This window comes from Vidua chalybeata, chromosome 6 (assembly GCF_026979565.1).
Source record: "Vidua chalybeata isolate OUT-0048 chromosome 6, bVidCha1 merged haplotype, whole genome shotgun sequence".
NCBI lineage: Eukaryota > Metazoa > Chordata > Aves > Passeriformes > Viduidae > Vidua > Vidua chalybeata.
Genome location: NC_071535.1, coordinates 14,735,713 through 14,763,463, shown reverse-complemented (window position 1 = coordinate 14,763,463; position 27,751 = coordinate 14,735,713). Strand labels below are relative to the sequence as shown.

General features: G+C 35.6%; 1 protein-coding gene across 1 annotated transcript in view; it reads right to left on the bottom strand.

The window, feature by feature from the left end:
* Positions 1 to 534: 534 nt before the first annotated feature.
* DICER1 (dicer 1, ribonuclease III) overlaps positions 535 to 27,751 on the bottom strand; it is a 66,091-nt gene continuing 38,874 nt past the window's right edge. Inside the window, exons 13-29 of the mRNA XM_053945196.1 lie at positions 27,502 to 27,656; positions 26,057 to 26,189; positions 25,529 to 25,604; positions 24,285 to 24,424; positions 20,595 to 20,774; positions 19,543 to 19,756; positions 19,308 to 19,461; positions 17,666 to 17,848; positions 17,251 to 17,356; positions 16,979 to 17,154; positions 15,930 to 16,713; positions 14,357 to 14,512; positions 10,297 to 11,179; positions 8,001 to 8,269; positions 5,802 to 5,964; positions 5,630 to 5,705; positions 535 to 5,332 (exon numbers count right to left, since the gene is read on the bottom strand). Of these exons, the coding sequence (XP_053801171.1) occupies positions 5,167 to 5,332; positions 5,630 to 5,705; positions 5,802 to 5,964; positions 8,001 to 8,269; positions 10,297 to 11,179; positions 14,357 to 14,512; positions 15,930 to 16,713; positions 16,979 to 17,154; positions 17,251 to 17,356; positions 17,666 to 17,848; positions 19,308 to 19,461; positions 19,543 to 19,756; positions 20,595 to 20,774; positions 24,285 to 24,424; positions 25,529 to 25,604; positions 26,057 to 26,189; positions 27,502 to 27,656 (4,014 nt within the window). The 3' untranslated portion in view covers positions 535 to 5,166. The remainder of the gene's footprint in view (positions 5,333 to 5,629; positions 5,706 to 5,801; positions 5,965 to 8,000; positions 8,270 to 10,296; positions 11,180 to 14,356; positions 14,513 to 15,929; positions 16,714 to 16,978; positions 17,155 to 17,250; positions 17,357 to 17,665; positions 17,849 to 19,307; positions 19,462 to 19,542; positions 19,757 to 20,594; positions 20,775 to 24,284; positions 24,425 to 25,528; positions 25,605 to 26,056; positions 26,190 to 27,501; positions 27,657 to 27,751) is intronic.

Sequence of the window (27,751 nt, the reverse complement as noted above, 5' to 3'; positions counted from 1 at the left end):
TCTGGCAGGTCTGACTTGTCTCCATGAAAGACACATGACACTACTGTGCCAGCCAGAACATTCTACAAACACACTGCCAATATTCAGGATAAGCAAAATACTAACAGAAAGCCAATAGAAAAATAATGAGATTGACATTATTAATGCTGAGACTATTAGCTCATCTTAACATATTATTCTTAAAACATGTGCCAGTCATGCAAACCTGCGTTCCAGAACCCTTGTGCTCTGAGGCCTCTCAGCTCCAACAGACATTTTGCAGGTATAATGGTCAACACAGAGATCAAATCATCCCACATACACCATCATTTTTAACCTGAGTGTCCCTTAAGAGTCTTCACATAGCTCTGAAGACAGTTCATTCATCAGAGGAAGGAGACAAGCAGACTTGTCTTTAAACAAGGTGAAGAAATATTGTTTTCACAAATGTTTTCACATTTTTTTTTAGATTTAGACTGAAAAGCAATTTTTTTGTAAACTCTAGAAGATTTATGGAGATATTAACAGAAATTTAAAAAAAGCAAAACGACAATACAAGGTGAACAGACCATAACTTTATTGGAGATATACTCAGCTACAATTATTACAAAAAACTATTAAAGGTAATTGTGATCCATAAGGTGCAGATTGCAAACTTCTGCAGCATGATTACAGTATGAATGAATTACATTTTATGTCCCTTAAAGACAGCTGCAGCATGTGATGGTAAATATTTTATTGTCCATCAAATTATATTTGTTATTCTTTCTACTTGATTTTAACCATCTTTTCAGTCACACTATTTACAATAAAAATGCCTGCAATTTCCAATTATTGTTCACAAACATTTTTTCTCCCCAACTTGCTGCTGCAGTAAATTCTGAGTGCATCTACAAAGCAATTAAAGTAGTCTGTGGTTGCCATTCAAATAAAAGAGGGAAAACCCCAAGGATTTCATTGGATGAAATTTATTTTTAAGAATTGTAGTTAGCTTTGATAGAAGTTAATTTTAACTGCTAGTGGAGTATACTACAATGACCTCTAGATATTTGCTAACATAATTCATATTGAGTTACAGCTGATATTTAGATTACATTTGATGGTCATGAACTGTAGTGTTTAAAGTTTAAAATCTAATATTAAAGTGATTAACTTCTTGAATATTAGAGCAATTGAAAAAGGATCAATGTCAGTAATTAAGTACCAAAAATCAAAATGCTTCTTGCTTCATTCATATAAAAAATACAGAGATTTCCATGAGAATGTGTTCATGGGGAACCCCATCCAAAACAAACCCAGAATACTGTCAGAGTCAAGTGCAGTATCACAGCAGACAACAATGCTATTTGTCATTTTGGACTGCATGTGCTGCTGTGACTGGGATACAAAGAGTTAATTTTCTGTACAGATAAATGCATAGAATATGTAGCATATGCAGTATGCCATATGCAGTAACATAAACCCCCCCACATTTTCCAGTTGATGGTTCTGTATCTGCTCACAAGGAGGAAAAATGAAACTCTGAAACATACATACAAGCACTAGATCTTCAGATATGTAAATGAATGCAGTTCAATTGACTAAAATGATACAACATCAATTTGCACCAGCTGAGGATCCAGCACCCCATTCCTGGGCCACCACTATACTCCTCTCCAGCACTGAAACTGGTTCTTGTTCAAGTTCCGTACTCGGCAGTTGCAACATACTACTGTGTAATGAGACTTAAAAATAGTAGGCTGGTTTTTTGTATGGACTTTAGCAGCATCAAGCTGAACAAACACTTCAGAAGTCACTACTGAGCACTCAATATTCAGACTGGACAGATTTAGTTGAGGTTGACCAAATTACTAGGGGTTGTCTTCTCCCAAAAATTACATTATATGTGTAAAATGTTGGTTTGTTCAGAGATAATTACTAGAGTGTCAGTCAGAGGTCATTCTAATTTTAATTACTTCACATAACAGTAAAATGATGTAGTAGAAAAATAATAGCTTTAAAATACAATCAAGAGTTGTTGCACATCTTTGTTGTATTTTTTCCATGTACAGTAAAAATGCCACAGACATTACAAATGACCTATTTAAGTTGTGCAAGTAAATGACACATTGCAGGCATTAAAAACTATCTTTTTCAAATTCATTAAATCAGAACAGCAGCAAGGCCAAACCACATTTTTCCTCTCTGTTAAGCATTTTTTCCTTGAAATGAGGTAAAGCATGGTACCAAGTGCAATGCTTATTTGTGCTACATGAACAGAACAGCGCAAAAAAAAGCCATAAAAATAAAAACGCAGCATAGTTAGGAGGACTGTTTAAAGTACAGTATAACAGGACTTAGATAAAAAACCTCAAGGTTCATGCCAATTAACCCCCACACCATTTATGATGAGCCTGTGTGGTTGCTTTTGAAGATGGGCTGCAACAGTCCGCTTACACTTGTGCTTATAGCATGTCAAGTGATTTCTATCCCAACCTTCAAATGATCAGATTTAGGTCTTTAATAGCGTACACTGTCCAGTATCAAAATCATATCAGCTGTAGGGTAAAACACACAGATGTGTAACATGGAAACTAATATGGATTTTCTGCCTCAAAGGATAAAAAGTATTTCAATGAGGTCACACTGGAAAAAAATCACGGCATTTAAAACACATTTAAAAATGCATCAGCAGCAGAAACTACTTTATAGTCAGCCACTACACATTTCAGATGTCCAATTCATACGCTTTATCTAGTAACAAAGTGATCATTAAACTGTTCTGAAACACAGAGTAGGTTCAGCTGATTTTGTCTACACCCAAACACTCCATAACTTCACTGCTAACAATTACCTGAAACCCCTGAGAATCTATAACCTTGTAACAATCAGTAAGAATTTTAGGCATTCAAAGAATAACTGAAATTTTAGCTTTTCATAATGCAACTAAAACTACTTAAGACTTTCTAGATGGTCTGATTTAATCTGCTGATTGATGTCTGGCCAGAAACACAGAATTGTTGACATGAGTAATCATGTATTTTCACTAAGAAAATTCAGTCCTACTATAAAGAGCAAGCTATAGCTTAAATCAGTGACCTTTTTGAAACAGCTAACGCAAAGCAATTTACATTTGAGAATTTAGACTGCATGTTTTTATTGTTCCATACCACTATATAATCTACTTGCTGTTCTTATACCTCCTTTCATGACTGAAGTACCAAACAAATACTAGACTTCTTTATAAGCTAGTATTTTAATTCTTGGTTTGACTCCTATAACAAGCAGCTTTCAAATACAAGAACAGTCCTTTTTCACAGACTGAAAAGTGACTGAGATAGCAAATATACGAACTTTTGAAAACTGTATTTCAGAAAAGCTTAATGTCTGCCCCTTGTCACTAAGGCATTTACTTTATTTTTTTGTTAAGAAAGCAAGAGCTGACAGTTTTTGTTTTGTTTTAGTGTGCATTTGTGAGGAAAGGAATAGGGTTTAAAAGCAGGAAATACAGTATTTGTTTGTAATTTAGTTCATAAGACACAGCATCAAGTTCAAACTATTGTGCTGGAAAACGTTAAAACACCTTGCTCTGCTTTCTCAAACTTCAAGCATAATTAACAGGGCAAAATTGCAGCAAACCTCTACTGATACTGGTGGGAATACAAGACCCACAGCTTTTTTTAAAAGGTAAATTAAGAGGTATTATAGTTACAGTGCAAAAAATTAAAATTTCAAGCATAATATATAAACATAGCACCAAAACAGAAAAAACCCAATGCATGCAAAAATAAAAAGGAAAAGAAGAGAAAAAAAAGAACTGAGGTATTTAAGTGAAGAGTGCCTACAAAAATCTAATTAAAGAAGTATAGGCAAAGCCTAAAAAATACAAGTATGATTTCCCCCCCACGCTCCCAGTAGACCAAAACATCAATGAGCTAGTTTCTCTAAATTAAGGACCTAAATCACAGATGTATCAAAAGTACGGCAGTTATATCTCAAACATCAACTTTCATGTTATTTAACAGCACAGCTTTGGTAGATGAAATATGCATGCAATTCTGAAAAGTACAGTAAGAAATTTACGTGGAAATATCTCTAAGTGTAAAGGTGCTCTGTTTGTTAAATACGTAACCAATTGACTATAAAATCTGCAGCATATCTTAGGTGTGATATGTCTAAGGTTGTTTTGTTAGTGACAGTTTGCACTGTGCAATTATTTGTTGCTGTTTCCAGTATTGGAACTATCTAGCTTGCAGGTTTGTGTAAAATTGGAATTTTAGCCAAAGACCATATTTCGTTTATGGTATAAAAAAAACTGTAGACTAACCACCTCCTCAGAATTGTTAAAAATAACCTAATTACATATATATGAATATAATTTCTATTATAATCCTGTAATAAGTCACAGCTATAGTAATGAGTTGTACTGTAAATATAGAGCTGTATCATTGTAAAATGCATAAGAAAATGAAGGGAATGTAAAACAGTTTGTTCCAAAAAAGATCAGAAATTAAAGATTATTAATGAGGGTTTATTTATTTTTAAGGCAAGAACCTTTTTTTTATGCAAGACTGTGTGGCATAAGGAAACCGAAGTTTCACTCTACCAGTATGCCAGCCATTTCAATTAAAATCTGTCCCTAACAAATAAGTGCAATAATGATTGGGAATGCCATCTTAATGTAAAAAGATGACATGGAGAGAAAAAAAAAAGGAAAATAAAAAGGAGAATACTGGCACACTTAATCTTTCTTATACCCAATCATCCAGTACAGTTTATCAACTGCTTTATGACTGGCACTAGTGCACAGATTGAAGAATTCCAAGATTACTATATATATAAATCTAGCAACTGCATTAGGCATAAGCTCCCTGGCCTTCTAATACTAAGCAAAGCTGTACTGACAAGAAAAGTAAACCAAAAAGACCTGACAACAATTATTCTGAACACTTGCTAAATGTCATCATTAAAGCACTCTCGTGATTAAACAAAGCAGAAGTGAGGAAAGAAGACAAGATTGTGTTTGCGCAAAAAACTATAACTACAATTAGTTCCAAAATTTTATACATGTTAAATGTTTTGTTATCTATTCTGTTATCAAACTTTAAATTCTGTCTTCCAATTTGTTCCTCTCAACATCAACTTTTAAAAATTTGCTTTATTTGTATGTTATTTTTTTCCCCATGTCATTTATTTTTATGAGGAGTCTCAGCTGTTTGGGACCTGAGGTTGATTTGCTTTGAGGCTTCGTAGTGCTCTTCTCGCAGCTGCAGATTTGGCAATCCTGTAGCTTCTGCCAACACCTTTAAACTTTCCCTTTCCTACAACTTCCACTGTAACTCTGACCTTTCCATCGTAAGTTCTTTCCGCAGGACTGCAAAAATATACACAAGAATTACTTACTGCCAAGGCAAGGTAACGTGAAATAAGAGACCTACATTCTTTTACAGAAGTTAAAGCAGTAAAATTAAACAGAAATCATTACATTTCTCAGAAAGCTATGCAAGAAAAAAAAAAAAAAAAGAACAGCACACACAATGATGATTAGGTTAGCTACTTAGGGCAAAATAAATTACAAGTACTTTGTGACATGTAAAAATTCTCTGTAGTTCATGAAGCAGAGTTTCGAAACGCTTTCTGTCAGTGTGTGTGGAAGAAAGCAGATTCTTACCTAAATTTGGCTGTCTCTGGCTCCATTTCCAGCAGCTCTCGCACTGGCGAACGGGGCACATTAGCAGAAAATTTTTCTATTTGATAAAAAAAGTGAAAACCAAAAATTAGCTTTGCTCTTTTCATAGCAGATGGCACTTTATTAATAGTAATTTTCTGAAAGTTGGCAGTACCTATTAGTGGCCTCATCATTGGATAGTACACTTGCCAAACCATTTCCAAAGACATTCCACTATCCATATAAATGGCACCAGCGAGGGACTCAAATATATCCCCCATGGCCTTTGGTACTTCAATGTCTTCCTCTTTTTCTTCATCTTCTTCAGATCTTCTGAGCTGTTGGCAATTAAAAAAAAAGACAAGGGTGGGAGAGAGAGAAAAGGGGAGGGGAAAAGAGAGAAACAATTGCTTTACTTACAGTAAAACAAAGATCTTTAGACAGGTAAGCTCTCCTCCATGCTATATCCTGTGATACTTCCTTTAAGTTTCTAATTGACAACCTTCCACAGCAAAACTGTTGTTTTATTCCCCAGTGAAACCAAGCTGCTGGTTACAACATTTTTCAAATATGGAAAAAAAAATCCCAAACACCATTGTGTACAGGATACTTTTATACTTTGTGAATTCCTTCTGTGATAATTCTGTAGGATTTCACCATGGGTCTGTTCTTCCTAATTAGAACCAGATTTCCATCTAGTTAATACTAGAAAACTACCTATAACAAAGGAAGAGTTCACACATCATCTCCCAAAAAGAGACTTTCAAAATCTCTTTAAGTCCAGTCTCTGGATGAAAGTTGCATGTAACTCTCCTTACCTCATTTACCCCTGAAGACATGCATGAAACAAGCACTAGTAAAATAAGACATTAATAACTGAAAAACACCACCACCAGACTGAGATAAAAGACACATTTAGGTGTTTAAAGCAGCAGGCAGTGTTTTCTTCTATGCTATCAATTTAAGACAATAAACTATGCTCATTATCAAAAATAAACTTTCAGTGTCTATCTTAAAGGTCTTGAGCTCATCTAATCCTTTACTAAAATACTTTAAACACATGTAATATAAATTTGCCTAACTCAAAAAAAAAAAAAACTTGAAAACCAAGATTTTGACCATTATACTACTCTGCCTGAAGAGAAATAAGTTTCTGTCAGTATTCTCCCCCAGCAGCTACACTCTCACTCCGTTTGGGGCTTAAAATCCAATTCAGTTCTCTTAAGAGTGACCATAATACTTCATAAACATGTTCCACCCAATAATTCTACCTGAAATAAATCAAACAAGTAGTCAGACCTGACACATACATCAATACAAATGGGAATTTCAACATTAAAAACCAAGTCCAACTGTTTTGAATAGGGCATTTCATACCAAGTGTAAACTGAAGCACTTTTGCATTATACTGAAGTAACAGAAGAAGAGAGAAACTAAGAGCTGTAAGGCAAGGGACAGATGTTTCATGAGTGAGATTTGAAAAAACAGAAAAGCAGATGACGTGGAGATACACATGGAAACCAGTCTAGCTGGCATGAACTGCAGAAACAAAGACTCTTACATTAAACGATGAAATAAGTTTCAGTAATTCAGTGCCAGACCAAGATAGGGAGCAGGCATAGGGAGAGTGAAACAAGGATTTTATTTGAAACAGCTATCACACAATTTGGTTGCAACTTTGGTGAAAGTTTCTTTTTGCATACTTGCAAAAACTGAACAAAGCAAAAAACAACACAGTAAGCTCTGAAAATAACTTCCTAGCCTTTTCATTCATATTGTGGAGAAAGCAAGAGAGATAAGAGTTTAACCTTCTAATATAAAGTAATTTATACTATCAAAATTTCAGTGACATATTTATTATTCAATGTATAGTGCAGGAACATCTCCTCCAGTAGAAATCATTAGAAAAAAAAGCAGAAATCCCGTGTCAGTGTACTACATTTAATAATCCCAACATTGTGCCAAGGTAGCTTTGTTCATGGTGTTGTATGGATATCCTACCCTGAGTCAGCACTACATAGTTTAGCAACTCTTCACCACAATTTCATGTTATAGTACTGCTTCCTATCAGTTGGTGAAAGCAGCAAGCTAAGTGTGTGCCCCATATTGTTCTAACAACACAAGAGCAAAACAACTAAAATAAAGTGGCAGAAAAACCTAGAGGCAAAAAGCTTTCAAATTAACTAATTTCTGTAAATTCTAATTGATTTTATACTTTCTGAAGGCTGTATTTTACTTTGCACATTGCATCCTTTTATTACTGGGAGCCTGCTTGTTTGGCTGCTGTGTGCACAAAGCATTACAAAAAATGCTAAGAAATCCAGTGACATGCTTCAAATCAGATACTGAATATATTTCTTCTACTTCCACTAACCTCAGAATCCATTCCTTGCATTTCATTCTTTTCCATTTGAAACTGCACAAAGTCATCAATAACATGAAACAGTTCAGGAGAGACAGCTTTGAAGTACTTGTGGTAGTCATACTTTACAGCTAATGATGCAAAAATGGTATTATTGACTAGAGCAGATCGTAGGTCAGTAAGAACTCCTGGAGAGTGTTGCCGCGGGTCTTCATAAAGGTGCTTGGTTATGAGGTAGTCCAAAATTGCATCTCCCAGGAATTCTAAGCGCTGGTAACAATCTTAAAGCATTGGAAATAAAAGAATGTACAACACCACAATTAAGTTTAACACACACATTTTTCCAGGCTTTCTGGATAAGAAGTTTGGTACAGTGCCATGTAAATTCTACAAACTAACCAATGGTCAGAGAAGAAAATCTGTTTTTTAAAAGAAGTATCCTTATGTTTAAAGAGATTGCTAATGAATACTAAAAAAGGAGAAATCAGTAAAAGAAGGCGCTATAGCTAATAATAAAGCATTTTTTTTAAACAAAACATTAATTTGGTAGGTGAGAAAAACAGCTGTGTTTATAATCAATTAATGCTTTTACTCAAGATCTTCACGTGCTGAGAAACATCAAAAAGTAAATTTAAGATATTCTGCCAGCAGGCTGATCTGAACACTGTAACAGTTAAAACTTAAAAAAAATATTAAAAAAGTAAAACCAATCAATATAAAAATCAACGTATTAAGAGCAGGGGAACACAAAACCCGAGATTTTTTGTCTGATTTGCCACACATTAGGACACCTTCAACAAAGATCCCTATTTAGAATATGTCTTTTAAACTGGAAATTAAAATTGTCAAGCCTTTGCTTTTTTGACAGGGGCCATGGGAACAGACAGCTAAGAACATCTATTTTTAGAACCCTCTTTTAGAACACAAAACCCTCTTGAATACAAATACAGGTAGGTAGGTTGAAAAGGAAGAAGACAAACTACTGAAGAAGTTACCAGGAGAGTAAACTGACTAGCACTAAGCTGAACCTATGACACTGCCAGATTTCAACTTCTAGCTATACACTAAAGAGAAAAAGTTACAGGTAACAGCTATTTACAGTTGTCTCACTTGGTAAACAGAAATGAAATCACAAGTTTTCGTACAGTTTCAACAATGTAATTTAAACTATTTTTAATGCTTCAAGGTTTCTGGTGGTGTGTATATATATTTATGTATGTCTAAAAATAAAGAAATCATTTACTTTCAATATGTTTTGTGAAATATTTGTAAAAAGTAAATACATATGTGGGTAATATCCCTTACAACGAAAAACCAAAGGAGCGCTTCTGTGTTTTGTCAGAACTGATTCTCAGTGTAGTAGCATTTAAAAATTACTTGTTTCTTTAATGAATGCAGAGCTTTCTCATTCCTTGGAATAAGGGCCCAATTCACTGTGGGGAAAAATTCAGACTGCTGACTGCAAAGAAATTTGCCAATCACTACAAATAGGGTTGGAATTTTACCATGGTTTGCTTTTGATTGCATATTATTGTAGGAAAATGCATGCAGGTTTTAGAATGAACAAATATTACATCAATTAGTATAAGCAAGAGCAATTAAAGATCACAGAAATACAAAATTCTACTGCTGTAAAATCTTTTATGAGATCATGTACAGAAACATTAAATGTTAATCTGAAACTAATATTTAGTCTGTTTTAGTCAATTACTTCAAACTTTGACTTTAAATATTTACTCAATAAAATGCCCAGACTTATATTAAGACTTTGAATTCACAGCTTCAAAGGGAAGTCTCCACATTCTGCACTCCTATAGATTATTCAGCTAATAAAAGCTGTAGTCTACAGTTCACCTTCAGAAGTACAAAGTATAACATTCTTGAGATTCAATTACAGAACAAATTTGCTAAATATATTTGGAAAATATGACTGCTATTTCCTGAAGTACATGGCAATTTTCCAGAGTTCTACAAGAACTTATTTCCATTAAATGAGGATCTAATGTCATTGATACGCAGCTAGTGATAGAGCATTTATCACTGATGCTGTTTCTTGAAACTTGGTTAGGCCTCAATAAATATACTTTATCTGCATCAAGTCAAAATAGGAATAATCACTGAGATACAAATAGAACAAGTATCCCCCTCTAAACAGTAAGTAAAATACTATTTTTAAGATACTCTATTCCAAGACTGTTGTAACATGTGATGTCTAAAAAAAGTCTATACATAGACATACACAAGATACTACTTCTCTTGCTTTTGCAATATGGAGAAAAAACTATAGAGCTTTTTGAAAACAACTTACCAGTAATGGTATTATAATGGTAAGAGGCATGAGTAAATGCCTGAAGAAGATAAGCCTTGTTCTTAAAACTGTAATTTATTTTCTTCTCAAAGTTTTCAAAACCAGAAATAAGGTGATTTAGGGTTTTTTCAGCATCTGGGTGATCAAACATACACCTTGGTGGAATCTTCAAACAGCCATACTCCAGGTCTTTACACAGGGAAGGCTCTGAATTAACTACAGAAGCAGCAACAGAATTTGGGGAAAGGTTTTTCTGCTCACTGTTACAGTTCTCTCTGGTAGCACACAGAGTGCCTTCCCAATCAGCCTTTTTAATTACAGGGAGCACCTTCAGCCCCAATGAACACAGGAAAAGCTGAGCAGCTCTTTCACCACAGCTGGTCAGATAGCAGCCCAACAGGGCTTCCACACAGTCTGCAATGCTCTTGTCAGCAATACACTGCTCTGTATGCAAGTCATAGGAGATCGACTGTTTTCCTGCATCAACACCACAGTTTTCTTCTGATGGATTCCAGAAGCCCACTACAAAATCATCCTCTTCAACAGCCTTGCTAGGATCCAGATAGCACATAGCATCCCAAGAGCTATAGTCAAAATCATCAAAATCTGATGAACACTGAACATTACCCATGGATGACTTTTTGGGTGCTTTCCATTCATAGTTTGAATCAGTGGTTGAAAAGTGTGAGAGTGAAATTTTCTTCACAAAAGCCCCTGATCCCATTAACATATTATCAATGAATTTGATATGCTCCTGATCATACTCCAGAAAATCATCTTCAAAGTCTGTTTCTTCCTTGGGCAACCTCCACATTAGGTCTTCATTCTCTTCATCATCATTATAATCATCAAGTTTACCATTAGCCAACATGTTTTCCTTTGTCTATGAAAGAACACAAAAAAAGCAGTGCTGAAGAGGGAAACAAGACACTTTTACTGCAGAAAGATCAGAAAAGCAGGATTTGAGAAGTATCTTCTAATAACAATACTGATTTTTTTATGTTCCTAAGTACATTGTCTGATCAGATGCACAATACAACCTCAACTTCCACAAGGATTGGAATAACTGTCCTGGAATACAAATTCCTTATTACTAATTTTGTAGGAACCTGTGCTTGTACTTGAACGTGAGGCACACACACTGAACTTTATATTCGCTAAACATTATACACTTGTGCATCAAAGTAAACAACAGAAAATTCTAAATTAACAAATTTTAGGAAGTATAAGAAAGGTCCAGGTGCATCCTTCTCTCAAGCTGCTAAGTAAGGCTAGTACAAATGTTGAATGAATGCAATTTTGAACATTTTTTTCTACATCTTTCTACATGGAAAATGCATTTAGTAGGGTTTTTTCAGTTTGTTGTTGGTTTTTTTTTGGTTTTTTTTACAGGCTATACTACTAGCCCTAACTAATAAAAGAGAAGGCAAAATTGTCATCAATTTTCTAATACTTACATATACACCCACAACAGCAAAATTAATGACATCTTATGTCTTTTCCCTCCTCATAATGAACAAATTGGTATGGATTGACATAAATTAAAAATTGAACACAAATATTCCCAAACTATATAAATCTTTGCAATTTGCCATGGCCCCTATCCAGGAAAGTACTTAAACATATTAGTTAAATGCAGTGGTAGTCTTCCTAACATCAAAGGACTATTAACAAGCTCAACACTGATGTCAGCAGGAATTCTGCCCCTGAATTTGACAGGAGCAAGATCAGATTGAAAGCACTTTCCTGGACTGGGTCATGAAAGCCAACAACATTTTGAATCAAGTGAAACAACAACATTTTGAATCAAGTGAATTTATCTGCCCTGAACCTATGGATGTTGTATTGTAGGGCTCAGTCACTAATCCTGCGAATCTGTGAACCAGATGATACCATGGAGGGGGGGCGATGCTTCCCTTTGGGCAAAATGCACACCCATCCAGAGGTGCGGATGGGTGGCAGCTGTAAGGGGCACTGCACAGCTCTTAAAACTGCCTAAGGATCAAAGAGATCTCAGTGTTCCTCATCGGGATGGACCAGGCTTAGTCAAGTTTAGTAATCACAGGAGAGGAAAAAAAAAGAAGCTATAGAAGTTCTTAGTTTAGACATTCTGCAGAAAGAGTTCCTGCTGCTGTAATTCCCTATCTTACATACACACAGCAGGGACTTCTGTAACTTAAACTGATCAGAAAGAGATATCAAAACTGGATCTGAGATAGTTATTTTAGATACTTGTAGTAATATAAAACTTAAAATAAGATTAATTTAACCAGTCCCAACAAGGACAAGTGCTGCTTTTTTCTTGTTACACACCACCCATCACATTTACTATTGAAATAAAAAAAGTCTCTGAATGAGACATGTCTATATGGATGCTCCAAAACAGATTTTCGCATCTGTTTTTACAAAGATGGAACAAATTATAAATTTTTACTGTGGTTTCATTCACAAGTTTCTTAGAATGAAATTTTAAGTAGCAGGACATGAACTATCTTAACATTGTCTGTACATTACTTCTTGTACATTAGAAAAAAATTCTAAGGGATAAGGATGAGCAGTGGCTAAAGGAAACAGAAAGCAATTCTGATCCTTAATTATTTAGTCATTAACATTTAAAAAAAAACAACAATGAACCCCAAAAGAATGATTTTTTTCTTCAATAATACCTGACTAACTTTCAGGAAGTTATTGCCAATTAAAAGGTGACTCAAAATACACGTTTAGTTCTTTTTTAATGCTCTTTTGGAAATCAGCCATCTGATAAAATGAACGAATAAAGATTCTTCCTCTTAATAAAACTCGATAAATACTAACATTTGACTACTATATTTTAGTAATAATTTGTCATAATGAGATCTCTATTTTCAGTAATAGACCATCAGCCCATGGATTGAGAATTAAATTTACATCCAGGAAAGCAAAATATCTACTTGGCACAACCCTCCCCACCCCCACTATTTAGTTGCATCATTCTCTGCATTTTTGTTTGAAACCCTACGTTTTATTTACAAATAAACAGCAACTATCACAGAGGAAGCAAACACTGAAATGTTGTCAAAAACTGAAACCTTTTAAAAAGCAACAATTAGCTCCACTCCTAAACGTACTATCTCGTTTGCCAGAAAGGTACAGCAGGAAGTCTTTTTGAAATGAAATCTTGGCACAGTACAGAACCACAATAATCAGGTTGTTTTATTCTGCAATAAACATTTATTTGCACAGTACATCCACCTAACAGTACTCTCATGTGCCCCCTGGTGGTTCTACAATCTGAGTGTGGTGTTCAGAATGGGGAAAAAAGAACGATGTCCTTCCACTTCCTTCCCCTGAACTCCAAATCAGTCTGAAACACTTCAGGGTCATGTTACTGACTGCTGTGATTGCTGGTATTTCTGAATATGTCCTTCTACTCCTAGAATGTCATAAAATAGTATGAACCTTTCCTCATTAAGATTTGTCATTGTGAAGCGTTTGATAAGACAGTGAGGATGTCAGTGAGAGAGCTTAAGCCAGCACTGTATTTGACACGAGAAGCAGCTCTCAGTCATACCCATGGTGTAGCCACCAGCCATCAATATTGAACATTATCTCAAGACAGTTCTACTCTTCAATCTGCCTCAGCACTATGAAAAATAGCAACTCTTTTTCATGTATTCTATAAAGGTGAACTCATTATTAAAAAGCAGAAAAGTATTCTTCCTGAACATATTACAGCTAAAGTAGTGATGATAATACCATTTAAAATTTTCAACAGAAACTTCTGAAAAACTCCTGGGAGCAGGCTAAATATCAGCAGAAAAGCTTTTCTTCTCTGCTTCTCCATTAATATCTACGCTCAATACTGGATGATGTGCAATGAATTTCCTTATTTCGGGTTCTGGTTAGAATCAGTTTTCCTCTCATTTTCTTACTGAGAAGTTTTAGAAAGAAAAGAAATATACAGACTTATCTTTTCTTTGCTGAAAATGGCAAAATAACTGGGAGTGGTGGGATGAGGTAGGGGTGGAAGAATATAGATACACAAATAATTACTCATCAACATAGTTAAATAAATTCATACCATTTCATCTTTCTCCCACTTGTCAGTGTTGCTCTTGTCCTGATTTACTATGTAACCAGGAGGAAGCCAATTGACTGGGGGATCAAAAATCGACACCACCATGCGACTTGGCAGTCCCTTCTTTTTTCCAAGACGATACAAGTTACAGTTGCTGACCTTTAAAAAGAACATTCTGATAAACCTTTGGACATATATTTACATAAATAGGCTAAAAGGCAAAAGGAGCAAAAAAATGTTATGTGTCAAGCTGAATCTCATATGATTATGCATTTTCTCCCACTCTCAAAAGGGAGTTCAGCTTTCATAATACAGTAGAACCAACTGAAAGCAAGATACACGTCTTTTTTTTTTTTTTTTTGAGGCCAAGCATATTAGGCGTGACTGTTTCAATTAAAGAAATGTAATGTATTACATTCTCCTCACAAAACAAACTAATTGCTACTTTTAAAATAATAGTAAATAGAACCTGTACATGTGCCATTTATTGTAAGTATAAATAATCATCATTCAGACCACATTTGGAATGAAAAATTCTTATTTATAGGTAGATTGACCTAAACCTTGGCAGCAGAAAGTGCTAAAACAGTTCCATATAACACTTATTACGTCATAATCCAGATGCTATTTTGATAGCCTCTAAAATGATTATAAGTATTTTAAAGGGAAGGGAAAAAAAGTATTCTCAGATACAAATATATTTCCTTTTCCTTTTTAACTATCAACCACTGATCTTTTTTTCTCTTTTTAAATGCACTTTGCATATTTTAAAGTCTTGAAATTTGAACTTGAATATTCAATCACTTCTTTAATTTGAACTGTGCAATTTATTTTCCAAAGTTAAACTACACAATTTTTCCCTCCTTATTTTCCAAGATTAAACTATACAATCATTTCATTTTCAGAATGATTCCTTTTATTAGAGGTCAACAGTCAATGCCTTGGCATTTAATTGAAATTATCACATTCATTTGGAAGTAAAAACAAAACAAACAAAAGTTTTCACGGTTGATTTTTCTAGCAGCAGCAGAACTAACAACTCTGCTCCTTACTGTTTACATTTACTCTAAAATACTTTCACAAGTTTTGTTGCAAAAAAATTCTGTAAGATTTCTTTGTTTCATTTTTAAGTAAGACGCTAAAAATTTCAATGGGAGTCTCTTCTTGAGGAAACAAAGGAAAGGTCAAGTAAAGATGCAAACTAAGGCTCTGTGCTGCTAATTCAATCCTTCATTCAAGCAGTGCTGTTAAAGAGCTTCTACTCAATACAGCTCTAGAAGTTCAGTGCACCAAATGTTCTCACAGACCAGAACTTTTAGTTTCATTCAATCCGTCATCAGCCGGTTTAGATTTCAAATTGAACTGCAGAAAACAGTTTCAATCAATCACAGTTATGGCAACATTGAGCCAACAGACCTGCATTTTTATTCCTAATATGCATGATACTCAATGTATAATGAACAAAGCTGTGGAATTAAATCAACTTGTTCACATTCAACCTTCTGGCAAAAATTTCATTTATACGGCTTGTTACAGCATGCCTTTCACACAGTATGACTGGATTGTTTCTACTCACTTTTTTGCTTCTCATGTACGACAGCCGTCCCTCATGAGCATCAGGGTAAGTGCAAAACAAGTACGTAGTGATGGCATGCTTTAAAAATGAATCACCAAGCATCTCTAGCCGCTCCAGGTTAAATCCATCACTAGCATTTGAAAGAGTCAAAGCTTGAAGAATAAGACCAGGATTAGGACCGAGAGTTTTTGAGGAGTACCCACTGCAAGGGCTCTTTTCAGAATCTGCTCTGTCTTTTGAAAGATTAATAGCTTTTGAAGTACTGGTGGTCACTGCCATTATGGGGCATCCATCTGAGGTAGATCTGTTAGCATTTCCATCAAGGTATTTATTACTCGGTAGAGTACATTCATTGCTGGGCTTGGGCTGGTTCTCACTGTTGTATAAATTCTGAATGGGATATGAGGTAGTTGGTTGTACAGGTATGTCCTGCCTGCAGTAATTCAGCTGATTTCCTTGGCAAAAGTCTCTGTTAACTAAATCACAATTGCCATTGGCAAGATTTTTATTATAAGAAACACCATTAATTGCTGCAAGTTCTACCGAGACATCAATTTGGAGTTTACTGGGTGACTCATTGAGCAATGTTCTGTAACTCACAGACATTTGGTCATGGTTTTCTGCAGAAGAGGTTCTATTAGCACCTTGATGTGCAGCATTTTCAGGGACTACAATTGTGCTGTGCTTACAGTAATTTTCATTCTCTACTACAGAGGAGTTAGGAAGAGAGATGAAGGACTTGCTGTCAATAGACTTTTTCCATCCAAAGTCCAAGTTAGGATATCTGTAAAGATAAACAGGAGGTTTGTTAACAAAAAATATTAGCGGAAGACGATGCACATTTAAAAAGAGCCACAGCCTATTGAAAAGAACAGCGACTGCAACATGTAACTTCACTTCTCACAGTCAAATATTTTTAAACCATGTTTCACTGAGAAGTGCCACGAGTTAAACTAGAGTTACCACATTCATAATTCATGCAGTAATAATTGTTTCCAGCTTGTAAATTACACATCATATTGAAAAATACCTATTGAAAAAATACATGCCTGAAATCTGCAGGAAGTGATTTAACCCCTACACCAGCATCAGTGGCTGTTTGAGCTCTTAGTTCCTCTGCTGTCAAAAGGCAGTGCAGGCGGTAAAGGATGCTGGGGAGGCAAACTGCTTTCCTCCACAATGATGCTGGAATAGGATGTATAGCACAGAGCTCAGGAACCAGTATCTGGGAAAGGAGGGGGAAGAAAAGAATATTCCTTGTAAAGGTAGCCATCAGATCACTATTAAGAGAGTCCACTTGAATTACATGCTTCTATTTTACCTGTTTATTCTGCAAACTTTCCCACTTTGCTTTCCTCTTCTCAGCACTGCTTAGTGGAAGTGCTTTTCCCTTCTGATTCAAATGGCGAGGAGTCAAAAGATTAAGTCTAAAAACCATGTGAAAATACTGTGGTGTAAGTACATAATTAGTGATTAAAACTTACTAGCCTAAACTTTCTTAAGTTTCTTAATAGTCAACTTCAAAGCACTGTGAAGTGACAGCACCATTACCTCTGGGAAAAAACAGATTCAATTCATGGTTCTTGTTACACAAGCTAAGTATCTCTCAAGAAAAAAAAAATCAGTAATTATGTTGGAAGACAGAAACCCTCAGCTTTATATCATATTTTAAAGAAAAAAAAAGGCACTTTACTGTCAAACTACAAACATCAGACACAAAATATCACTGTTGTTACCTTGAAGATGTGTGGTCCACATCCAGCAGTGGCTGGTTAAGATTGGTAAGGTCAAGATTATACTTCGTTTTATAATATTCAGCAAAAGTTTCATATTCAGGGGAAGGGAATTTACTGAGTGGAGTAAGATCAGTGTATACATCAGCTACATAGAATCGATGAGGCTGATCAAAATTTCGGTATCTAAAAAAAATAATATTTTGGCATTACAGTAAAGTTTTTGTTAAGTTCATGTTCCAACATGGTCAGGAGATTAACATTTAAAGAATGCACTTGAGATTTTTAGTTAATGAGGGTTCTTCTTGTTGTAGAAATCATTTATCTAGCTAACACAAATGCTAAATGAGAAATGTGCTTTAAGACAAAGATGAATAAAGTTAACCTATGATCTGTGAAATTCCCTCTACAAAATAAACATTCAAATTAAATGGAGGATTTAGGTCTTCAATATATAATACAAAATCAAGCTCTGGACAATAGAAATGCTAAAAATGATAATTTCTTAATTCAAAACACCTAACAATTAAGTTTGATAATTTGGCTTTTTAGCATCCGGTCTCCAATGTGGTATTCTACATCAGTAGAAACTGAGTTCCTCTGCATACAAAGATTGTACTACCTCATGTCTAAACTGGCATTTTAACCAAGTCATCCTCTAGATAAAGTTAAAATACAAAACCTCAAACACATAGCAAGGTAAATTCACAAGCCTTTCAAGGACATTCTTGCATTACAGGCAGAATATTAAAATTAAAGCCAGACTGTAGCAACATCTTTTTTGTGGCTACAAAGGCTCATTGGAAACTATGGTGATAAACATGCCTGGAAAATAATAATAATAATAATTTAAAAAATAATGAAAACAATATTGAATAATTAGATTTGCATATTAAGTTATTTCACACTTTGACCTGCTGCATCTATCATTCAATTTTCTACTGAAATATCTAAATAGAAACTCTAAACAAATAGTATCACTAAAAAATTTTACACACTAATTTTTTTTCAAAAAAAAAAGTCTGAGACAGATGAGGCCAAAAAACAAAGTTTAAACTTAAATTTATCCTCTCTATATATTCAGCAAGTACCATTGTTTATATTACACTAGCCAGTTGGTCCACAGGGAATAATTAAGCTGCCACAAAGCCTACCAAATCTTGAGAAACTTTGCATATCCAGTCCATAAAATGAGTATCATTCAATATAAAGATTCTGTTCAATGGTCTTCATCACTTGTAATTCTCCCATCTACCAACATGATACCTTCCTTTAGCAGGCCTTTGGTGTGCATAAGCAGTAACCAGAGAACAGGACTCCCATGCAATCTTCCAAACTAAGAATGGTTTCAGTAAACCACTTCTTGATGAAGTTGTGGTGTTTTATCAGATACTTTTGTAGTGAGCTCTGCTATTCCTTATAAAAACATAATGAATCTTGAGATACCTAAACACTTAAATCCTACTAATATAAGATTAACTACTGATTTAAAAAATCTTTAACTTATTTGAAATGCTATCACATACCTTCAGACTAACAGGATACAGTTCTTAAAAAGCAATTCTGCTGCAGCTTTAACATGCCCTTATTACAAGTGTTTGTATAAATACAACAGGTACACACCTACACTATGTAGAGTACTCACCGTGGAATGATAACTGCATCCTGGTAATCTTCTAACTTGAAAATAAAAGGCATTTCTTTTGTATATTGTGTACTGGGAATGCCTGTACGTGCCTCAGATTTCTCAATGTCTTCCATAAACTTAAAGTCAATGTCCAAAGTGCTGGAGTCATCAACTTAAAAAGGAAAATGCATAACTCAGTTTTCTAGGCTGAACTTTTCTGACAAGCTGTGAATTACAAAATTTTTGTTCTTACCAACATTTAGAGGTAGAACACAATAGGCTGAATCAGCTTCTGTAGGTTTGAACTCTAGTGCAGGTTTCTCAAGACGGAGAATATGTGAAAAAATGTACTGGTGGAGTCGTGTTATCAGCTCAAGCATTTGCAGAGACAGAGTAAAACCAGATTTCTTAAGCTCAATGGATATTGTAACCTCTCCAGAGCGAGTATACACAGGAAAGTGAGGAATCTAAACAAGAACAAAATCAAAAGAAATCACAAAAGAAAATCCAATGTGGGATTCCTTTACAGAGTACTATCTGTGTAGTGGAGATTCTGAGGTAATGCTTGACTGACCCCTACAGCAAATCGGAACAAATAGGATCAGAATTTTGAACTGTGATGACCCTTCAATTACAGATGAGACTCTGAATGTTAAAGAGTGACGGATTTGGTTTTTTTAATAGTTCTCCTTGTGTTTTACAGCTCTTCTCTTTATAAAAGCCAAGTAGAAAAGGAATATTTTCTATTATGAGGTAAGAAATGTGAAAATCAGCAATATTCCTGTAACATCTTCTTATGTGGACAGCAGAAAATACAATTTGAAAAAATCCTTCTCAGCTGAGTCTCACCAACAGAAAATGCCTATTAAAATTTTTCCTAAGAAAGAGGTGCCGATTTCAATTAAAACAGCCCACTTTTTCTGCTGCTGCTGCAGACTAGGAATGCTAAGAGAATTTGTTATGTTAGCTTTTGTATAGATAAGGTAATGCAGTGCAGGCCACCTCCGTAGCTGTATCTACTCCTATCATACCTCACACAAAAAAGGAGGGAGATGTTGAATTTGCCAATGCAAAACACTAAATTTCTAAACCGAAAGTTCAGCAAAAATAGATGGTTCCATCCCTAAAGACAGAAAAAGAAGTGGTGACTTGACTGGATGGATAGTGTTGCTTATTTTCTGGAGGTTACTTAATACAAGCATAATTTATGGTCATTTCCAACTCTTCACTCTGTTGGGTAGGGAGTAAGTGGAAAATAACAGGTTGCAAGGCATGCAGAATAAGGAGAGGAAATAGGTTTCTTACTTGAGGTATAGGTTTGGCTGTCAATATGCCAAAACATCTTGTTGTATCTTCAGGAGGATATAGCTTTCGTCTCCTGAAGTTGAGCTCATCAGGTAGAGGAGTCGTTAACACCATTCCTATTACATACAAGTAACAGGGCTGATCAGGTTTGGGATAACTATCCCTCAAACACTCTGGAATCTGAAAAAAAATCAAAAAAAGAAAAAACATTAACATGATAAAAATCAGCAAAGTTCACCTAGTTATTATTCTTTGAGTAAGTCCTCTTAGGTTTATTTGGAAACACATTGCTAAAAATAAGGAACAAAAAAAAATACTCTGAGCTCAAGCAGTGTTTTCTTTCTTAAGCAAAAATGTTTGGCCAGCAGCCTGGCATGGCAGCCATGAGGTTTCCTTTGTCCTCAGTAGGTGAGCTGGGGGACAGAGGGTAGCTTTTCATAAGAAGACTTACTAACAACCTATTCTATTGGTCCCCATAAAGTTCCTGTAACTTTTCTAGTAGATACTGGAGCTCAAATGTCTGCCCTCAAAGTTGAAGATGCCTCTTCATGGAATCATTCCCTCAAATAAAGGTATAATGGTGGTGGGTGCTTTTGAATATGCCCAGCCTCAAAAGATTGCTAAGGTAATGTGCTGGTTGCTGGGGAAGGAGAAAGAGATTGAAACTCTAATACTTCAGGGACACTTCCCTACAAATTTATTATGACTGGACCACCTGAGAGACAGTCGTGGACTGATGAAGAAGGAAAAACATGGGCGTTTGGGAAAGAAACTCACCATCCATGCCTATTAGGTAGGCCAACTCTTCCTCCCTCCCTCATAACCAACGTCAAGCCTTAGCCCTTACCCTTGGGAGCAAGTACAGATCACCCCAGTTACTGACTACTTGAAAAACAAAGGGGTATTGATTCCAGCATGTTCTCCCTTGTAACTGAGTGTCCTTGCATTACCATCCATAATGCCTCATCCTCCATTGAGGAGGCATGACCTAAGATGAAATAAGTAAGTGATCAAGCTGGAGAACTATTTCAATCTATGCAAACACAAGACTGATTTGATGGATCAGAACCTAGATCATGGGTCACTACCCTCCTAAAGTCTTTAGAGCTTACAGGATGGGGAAAGTGGTTAGCACAAATTAGGAGTTGCAGCTACCACTGGATTTGTGTTTTTAATTGTTGGCACTAGCCTGGTTATATGCATGATAACATGTTTATGCATCTCGCTTTCCCCCTATGCTTGCTGTACTTGTATCACCACCATGGGAGAAGACTACATCCATGTTCCTCAAGGCAATGGAGAACCACAGGGTGGCATGTCGTGAAAAGTAAGGAATGTGTCTCCATTGCTTCTTTAAAGATTAAGGTTTGAAAAATCAAGTTTAAAATTGCCTCTAACAAAAGCCTGAGAAACTGCTTTGTTTTAGAAAATTAAGCACCTTTTTCGAAAATTATTAAAAAGCTTGTAATTGATACATCAAGCAAGCAAGTAGCAGAGTTTTGATATATCACGACAGCTAGCCAATGAAGTTTATGAGGTGGACATGTTGTTGCCAACTCTCAAAATCCTCTATAAGCAAGTGCCCAACCTGCCACAGGCGCTGCCAAATCTACATAGTGCTGGAATCTTTGCTGTCTGGGCTGTCCTACACTGCCCTGTGACTGCTTGTGGCCCCTACCACCCAGTGCTGGTCCTGCTGCTGTGGCTCAGCTGCTTCACTGGAAAGACTGTGAGCTCTGGGAGGGACTTCACCAGAGAGAGACACATTGCACTCCGTAAGCCAGCATTGGACCCAAGGTAGTGGTAGCTGCTTTCCTGTGCTTCTCATAATTATTCTGGGCATTCTCCTACTTTTCTATTTTCTCTCTTTCCTTCCTCTTTTATAAAATATAAACTTGTATTATTGCTTTGGCTCACACCATTTAACCTTGTTTGTATTTTAATCTTGCTTTCGGGTATGCTTAGAACATTCCTTTCTGCTGTAGTGGATGGAGGCAAAACATGCCTGTCCTCACTTTAGACAGATTAAAATAAACCTTTTTTTTTTTAAATGCAAATGTCTACAATTAACCAGTTACAATAGAGCCCATTTTATGTCCAAGACCTTTGGAACTTAACAGTAGAACAGGAAAAAAAAGGTAAAAGGGAAAGTGTGCATACTCAAAGAAAAAAAAAAAAAACTTGACTGAACTTACAGCTTCATTAATACAGATTATTTTTCCAGTAGAATTATTTACAAGTATCAAAAATGTTTTGATACACTTGGGACAAACACATAAATACAATTCAATACACTGTCCCTTCGCCCAGGCACTACACTGTATGAATTTTGTCATTACAGTTCTAGCTGGCAGATGTGAATACTCCCAACAGCCACAAGCACTTTTAATTCTGCTGCTCGTATTTGTCATAGACATTAAGAAACCATGCTTTATGTTTGGTAGAAGTTCATTACTTTGCAGGTCTCAAAATTATCCTCCTGTTTATCTAAAACTAAATTGTAACACATGTAGTCCTGGATTTTAAAGTTACACTGCAGTAAAACTATGGTCTTGGCTTAATGGAAAATTACTCATAAATTTAATAACTACATTAAACCCAAGAGGACCTTGCAGACCTTAAACATTTGCCAAAGCTTCTTTTCCAGATGTGAGAAGCTGGGATAGAGGCAAGGGAAAGTATTCTTAGACTCCCTATTAAAAAAGAAATAACTGAGAAAGAATGATGCATCACTTGACAAGTCAACTCCTCTGAATGAGATACCATAATCTCACATTTTATGAATCACCCCTATTCCAACAATCACTAGTGAGAGAAAAGGACAGAGAAAAGCCCTTGTAACAAGAAATACTGTGCAAAATTGCAAACTGTGCATCTCTGTAATATGTAAAGATTATCAGATTCTATACGAGTTACCTGTCCTATTCAAAGGACCTTAGACAGAACCTGTACTAACTGCAAAGGAAAAAGGAAGGTTCCAGAGTAGTTGCAATATACTCTTACAAAGCTTCTTTTCTCCATTTTCTCTTAAAGTATTTCCAATTCCCCCACAAATACCCTTTAAGAAGTTAAATTTTACAAGCTGGTGTGGTTGAAACCTGTTGAAACAGACTGTGAATACATTACTTAACACAGAGCTGTATTTTCTTGTGTGACCCTTTCAATAGATCAAGTATAATATTAAGTATAATATTTAGAAATTACAGGTACACTTATTTGATATTCTAAGATTTAAACCAGGAATTATGAAATTCTGTGTTCAACCACTAAACTTGCCAAACTAAACCAGGCACCCCAAAAAAAAAAAAACTCCAAACATATTTCTGTATTTAGCCCAGGGCACATCTTCAGTGTTCAATTATTTATCCTGAAAGCCAGTAGTAAGGTAAAGATTTTACAGATTATTAATGCAAGACTATTTTCCTCACAGTTATTTTCATACTAGGTAAGTAAGTATTTGCCAACAAGCCCTACAGAAAGTGAATGTTCTCTGAGCTTACAGGCATGCTTCCAAAGCATGTGGTACCATAAACTCAGGTAGCACTGCAGGCTTCCACAGAATTAGAACACCAAAGTAAATACAGGACTTCTAAAAATTTCTCATCAGCTAAGATTAAGAGTTGGCAATTCTGCCTTATGAGTACATAAAGCATTAGATCAGAGATCTGGACAGCAGTAAGTGATACTAACGGCTTTAGGATAGCACTGTCTTCGTTTTGTAGAGCCTGGCCTTCCTGGAACACTGGTTTCTTCTTCATCATGTAAATCGAGTTCCTCCTCATATTTAACCGTTTCTTTACCAACTGGCATCAAATGATCATCCAGTTCACCTGAATATTACGGAAGAGTACAAAGAAATAGCATTATGAACAATCAGATCTTGGTTCCTTCAGATACTGCACAGCAGTGAGACTGTTTGTGAAAACACCCACATGTAAGGTTTTAAAATACATGGACCACTGCAAGGCTCCAAAAATACAACTTTGGGGAAAGAGTGATAAAGACTGAATTTTGAGAAAAAAAAATGCTTATTTGTAGTAATAAAAAACCTCTTATATTTAATTAAAAAATTGAATTCTTTAACCAAAATATCCAAGAATTCTTTTTGCCCAAAAGTGATCTTCAACTAAATCACTCCTATGGAGATATACAAAGGAAGAAGGAAAATTTATATCTCTCTATCATTCTAAAAACTAAATTACTGCTGTTGAATGTACACTTCCAACACTAGATTGAGCCACCATCAGGGTGCCATTCTTGGGTATATTTGTTGGTATGAATTCAGTGTTCAAAAGGTTTAGCTCAGAAAAAAAATAAAAACTCCAGACCTAAAATTCTTTTTTTCTTAAAAAATACTTAAATACTTCTGTACTTAATTAAAAAAAAATAGTAACACAGAATTATCTTTAAAATGTTCCACAATGAAGAACATGCTCCATCATCCTTACTAGAAAAAAGAACTGAAGTAGTCCTGCAATGCCCTATTTTTGGACCATGACTTAGAATACAGTGGAGAAGGCAATAAATTTAGGGTTGTGTATTTTATATTTTGTCACAATTCAGTTTAAAAACCATGTTCTTTTGTCTGTAGGATGCATTTCCTGACCTATAATCAGTACCTTCTAGAGAACAAGACTCTTTCCCCTATTAAGTATATTCAATGCCAAAATCTTTGTCTCTTGTACTAAAGTTGCTTTTGCTGTTTAATATGAAATTTATTAAATCACCAGATTTCCCTGGGAAATTCAACTTCAGCTTACACAGTGCAAGCTAAATTAGTAAGTACATGACCGCATCACAAAGCAAGGCAAGCGAAAGAAAGCTGCAATAGATGGCTACAGGAGAAGGGCATGTACATATACAACATCTATAGCATATGCAATTTCTCAACTAGAAAATATACTTTAACAAAAAGGTTGTTTTCCAGTCCTTACCAATTTTGTGCAGTTTTTCACAGCAAATAAGAGCGACAACTCTCTCAGCCAGTCTTGCACAACTCATTGGAGGGCCCTATAAATATTTAAATACTTCATAAAAACTTTGGTTTACTAGCAAGTTACTTATATATGTTTAGTTTAACACAAACATTTGAGGAAAGCAAAATTTTTGTAAAAGACACACTGATGGCAGTTTTGTGAAGATATTTAGGCTTGTTTTTCCAGGGAAACTAAAACTACAAGAACTCAACTATACTATTGATCAAAATCAATAAAGGACAAGTACATGAAACAACAATGTACAGAGGAGAATATCTAAATATTTTTTGCCTTTGGCATAAACAGTAACTGATGGAAAATGAATTATAACAAAAACAGACAGTGATCTAAAAACAGATAGAGAGCACAATACAGAAAAAACTAGTTTTCATTACCAACAGTGAAACTAAATCTAGAAATGGCACAGACCATTTTTAGCCCAACATATTTATGTATTTCCATGATTTTCCTTGCCCAAATACCTACAACAATTGAAGCTCGAAGAGGTGAGTTGATTGGCAGGTAGAGAGTAGAGTAAAACGTATGGTCAGGCAGTTCCCAGGTCTTACACTTGGGAGCCAGGTGTGTAAATGGATCACTTGGTAATCTAGCGCAGTACCTGAGTTGACAAAACATTTTACACATCATCAAAACCTGCAAATTGAAACCTAAACACGTTTCAGTGGAACCTTACCTTACTGATATGAATTCAAGAGAAGATTATTTCAGGCACACTGAGAACTGTAAAGGTACATATTCATATTCATGACTCATATTCAACTAACTTCTGAGCAGAAGACCTCCAAGTCCTTTATTATAAACCTGGTCTCCAGGAAGGTTACTCCAGCTTGTAATGATGCACAAGGCTGTTCCCTGGCAGGTCCCAGGGTTCCATTATGTCTCTTGAGTTTACTCTTCTTATTCCTCCTGTTTATCATGGTTTCCCCCTCCCACCTTTCCTCCCTTGTACTGACTTCCTTCTCTCCCAACTAGGTATTAAATGCCAACATCCTGATGGTAAACTGTGCTGGACCTCTTAACAGTCCAGAAGTAACACCACATATACCCAGCTGCCAGATGGCCTTTGAACCATTCATGCCATTCATGCTTCAAATCTGACTGCTTTGAGAGGCTTTATTTACCAGGCAGTCCATCAAAATGGTCTGCTTCTCAAGAATTTACCTACTAATGTAGTACTTTGGCAAATGTATCACAAGCTTTACTTAAGTAAAGCTTTTCATACAGTCAACCACTTTATGACGCCAGAGATAAAAAGCACTCAGTAAAACTTGGCTGGTTTCTGCCAACCCCCTTTTCTTTATGGGCCTAAAAACTGTTGCCATGAGGACTTGGTCCATAGCATTCCATATGACTATAGTTAAGTTGACTGGTCCACAACTCCCTGGATTTTCTTCCTTGCCTTTTTTGTCTTCCTGTCACTGAGAAACTCCTCTAACTACCATCCCCTTACAGAGTTGATATTTGAGTAGCTGCCATCCAGTCTGGTGGACTTTAGTTACTGTGGTTTTGTTTGTAAAGATGACAACAGACTGCTACCACAAATGTGAATATTAGAACTAGAAGATTTAACTACTGTTTTAACACAGTATTTTTTTTAGTTTTATTTTTAAAACTAGCTTGACAAGAGCAAAAATGCAAATTTACTACACATTTTGAAGCTGAATATTTTCAGAGAAGCTTTTAATTAAACAGGAATTACCATCACTACATTTATTATCAGAACTAGAACCTCTGGTAGGATAAAGAAAGCAAATAATCCCTTCAAACCTCTGTGACCACTTTCACAGGAGAGAAGATTGTCAAGATGCCTAAGAAGAAATGTGTATAATGCCCCATGCATCCATGCTGTGAGACAGAATAAGAAATCTTTTATTCAATGATATGAAGGAAGGAGTGAATATACCTCTTACCTATTTATGTGTCCAATAGCAGTGTTAATAGTAACCCTTGGACTGTTCTCATCTGGCCTCAAAACATAGGGTGGAAAGACATCATCATCATCAACAATGGGTTCAGTTTCAGTTTCATTGGCATCAACAGATTTTGAGCATTTGTTTCGGAGAATCTTAACATTTCAAGAACAGAACATGATGAGAGATTTTTCCCTGAAAAAGTACTAAGACACACTTAAAAAAGCCCAGGCCCATTCCTCTGACCGCA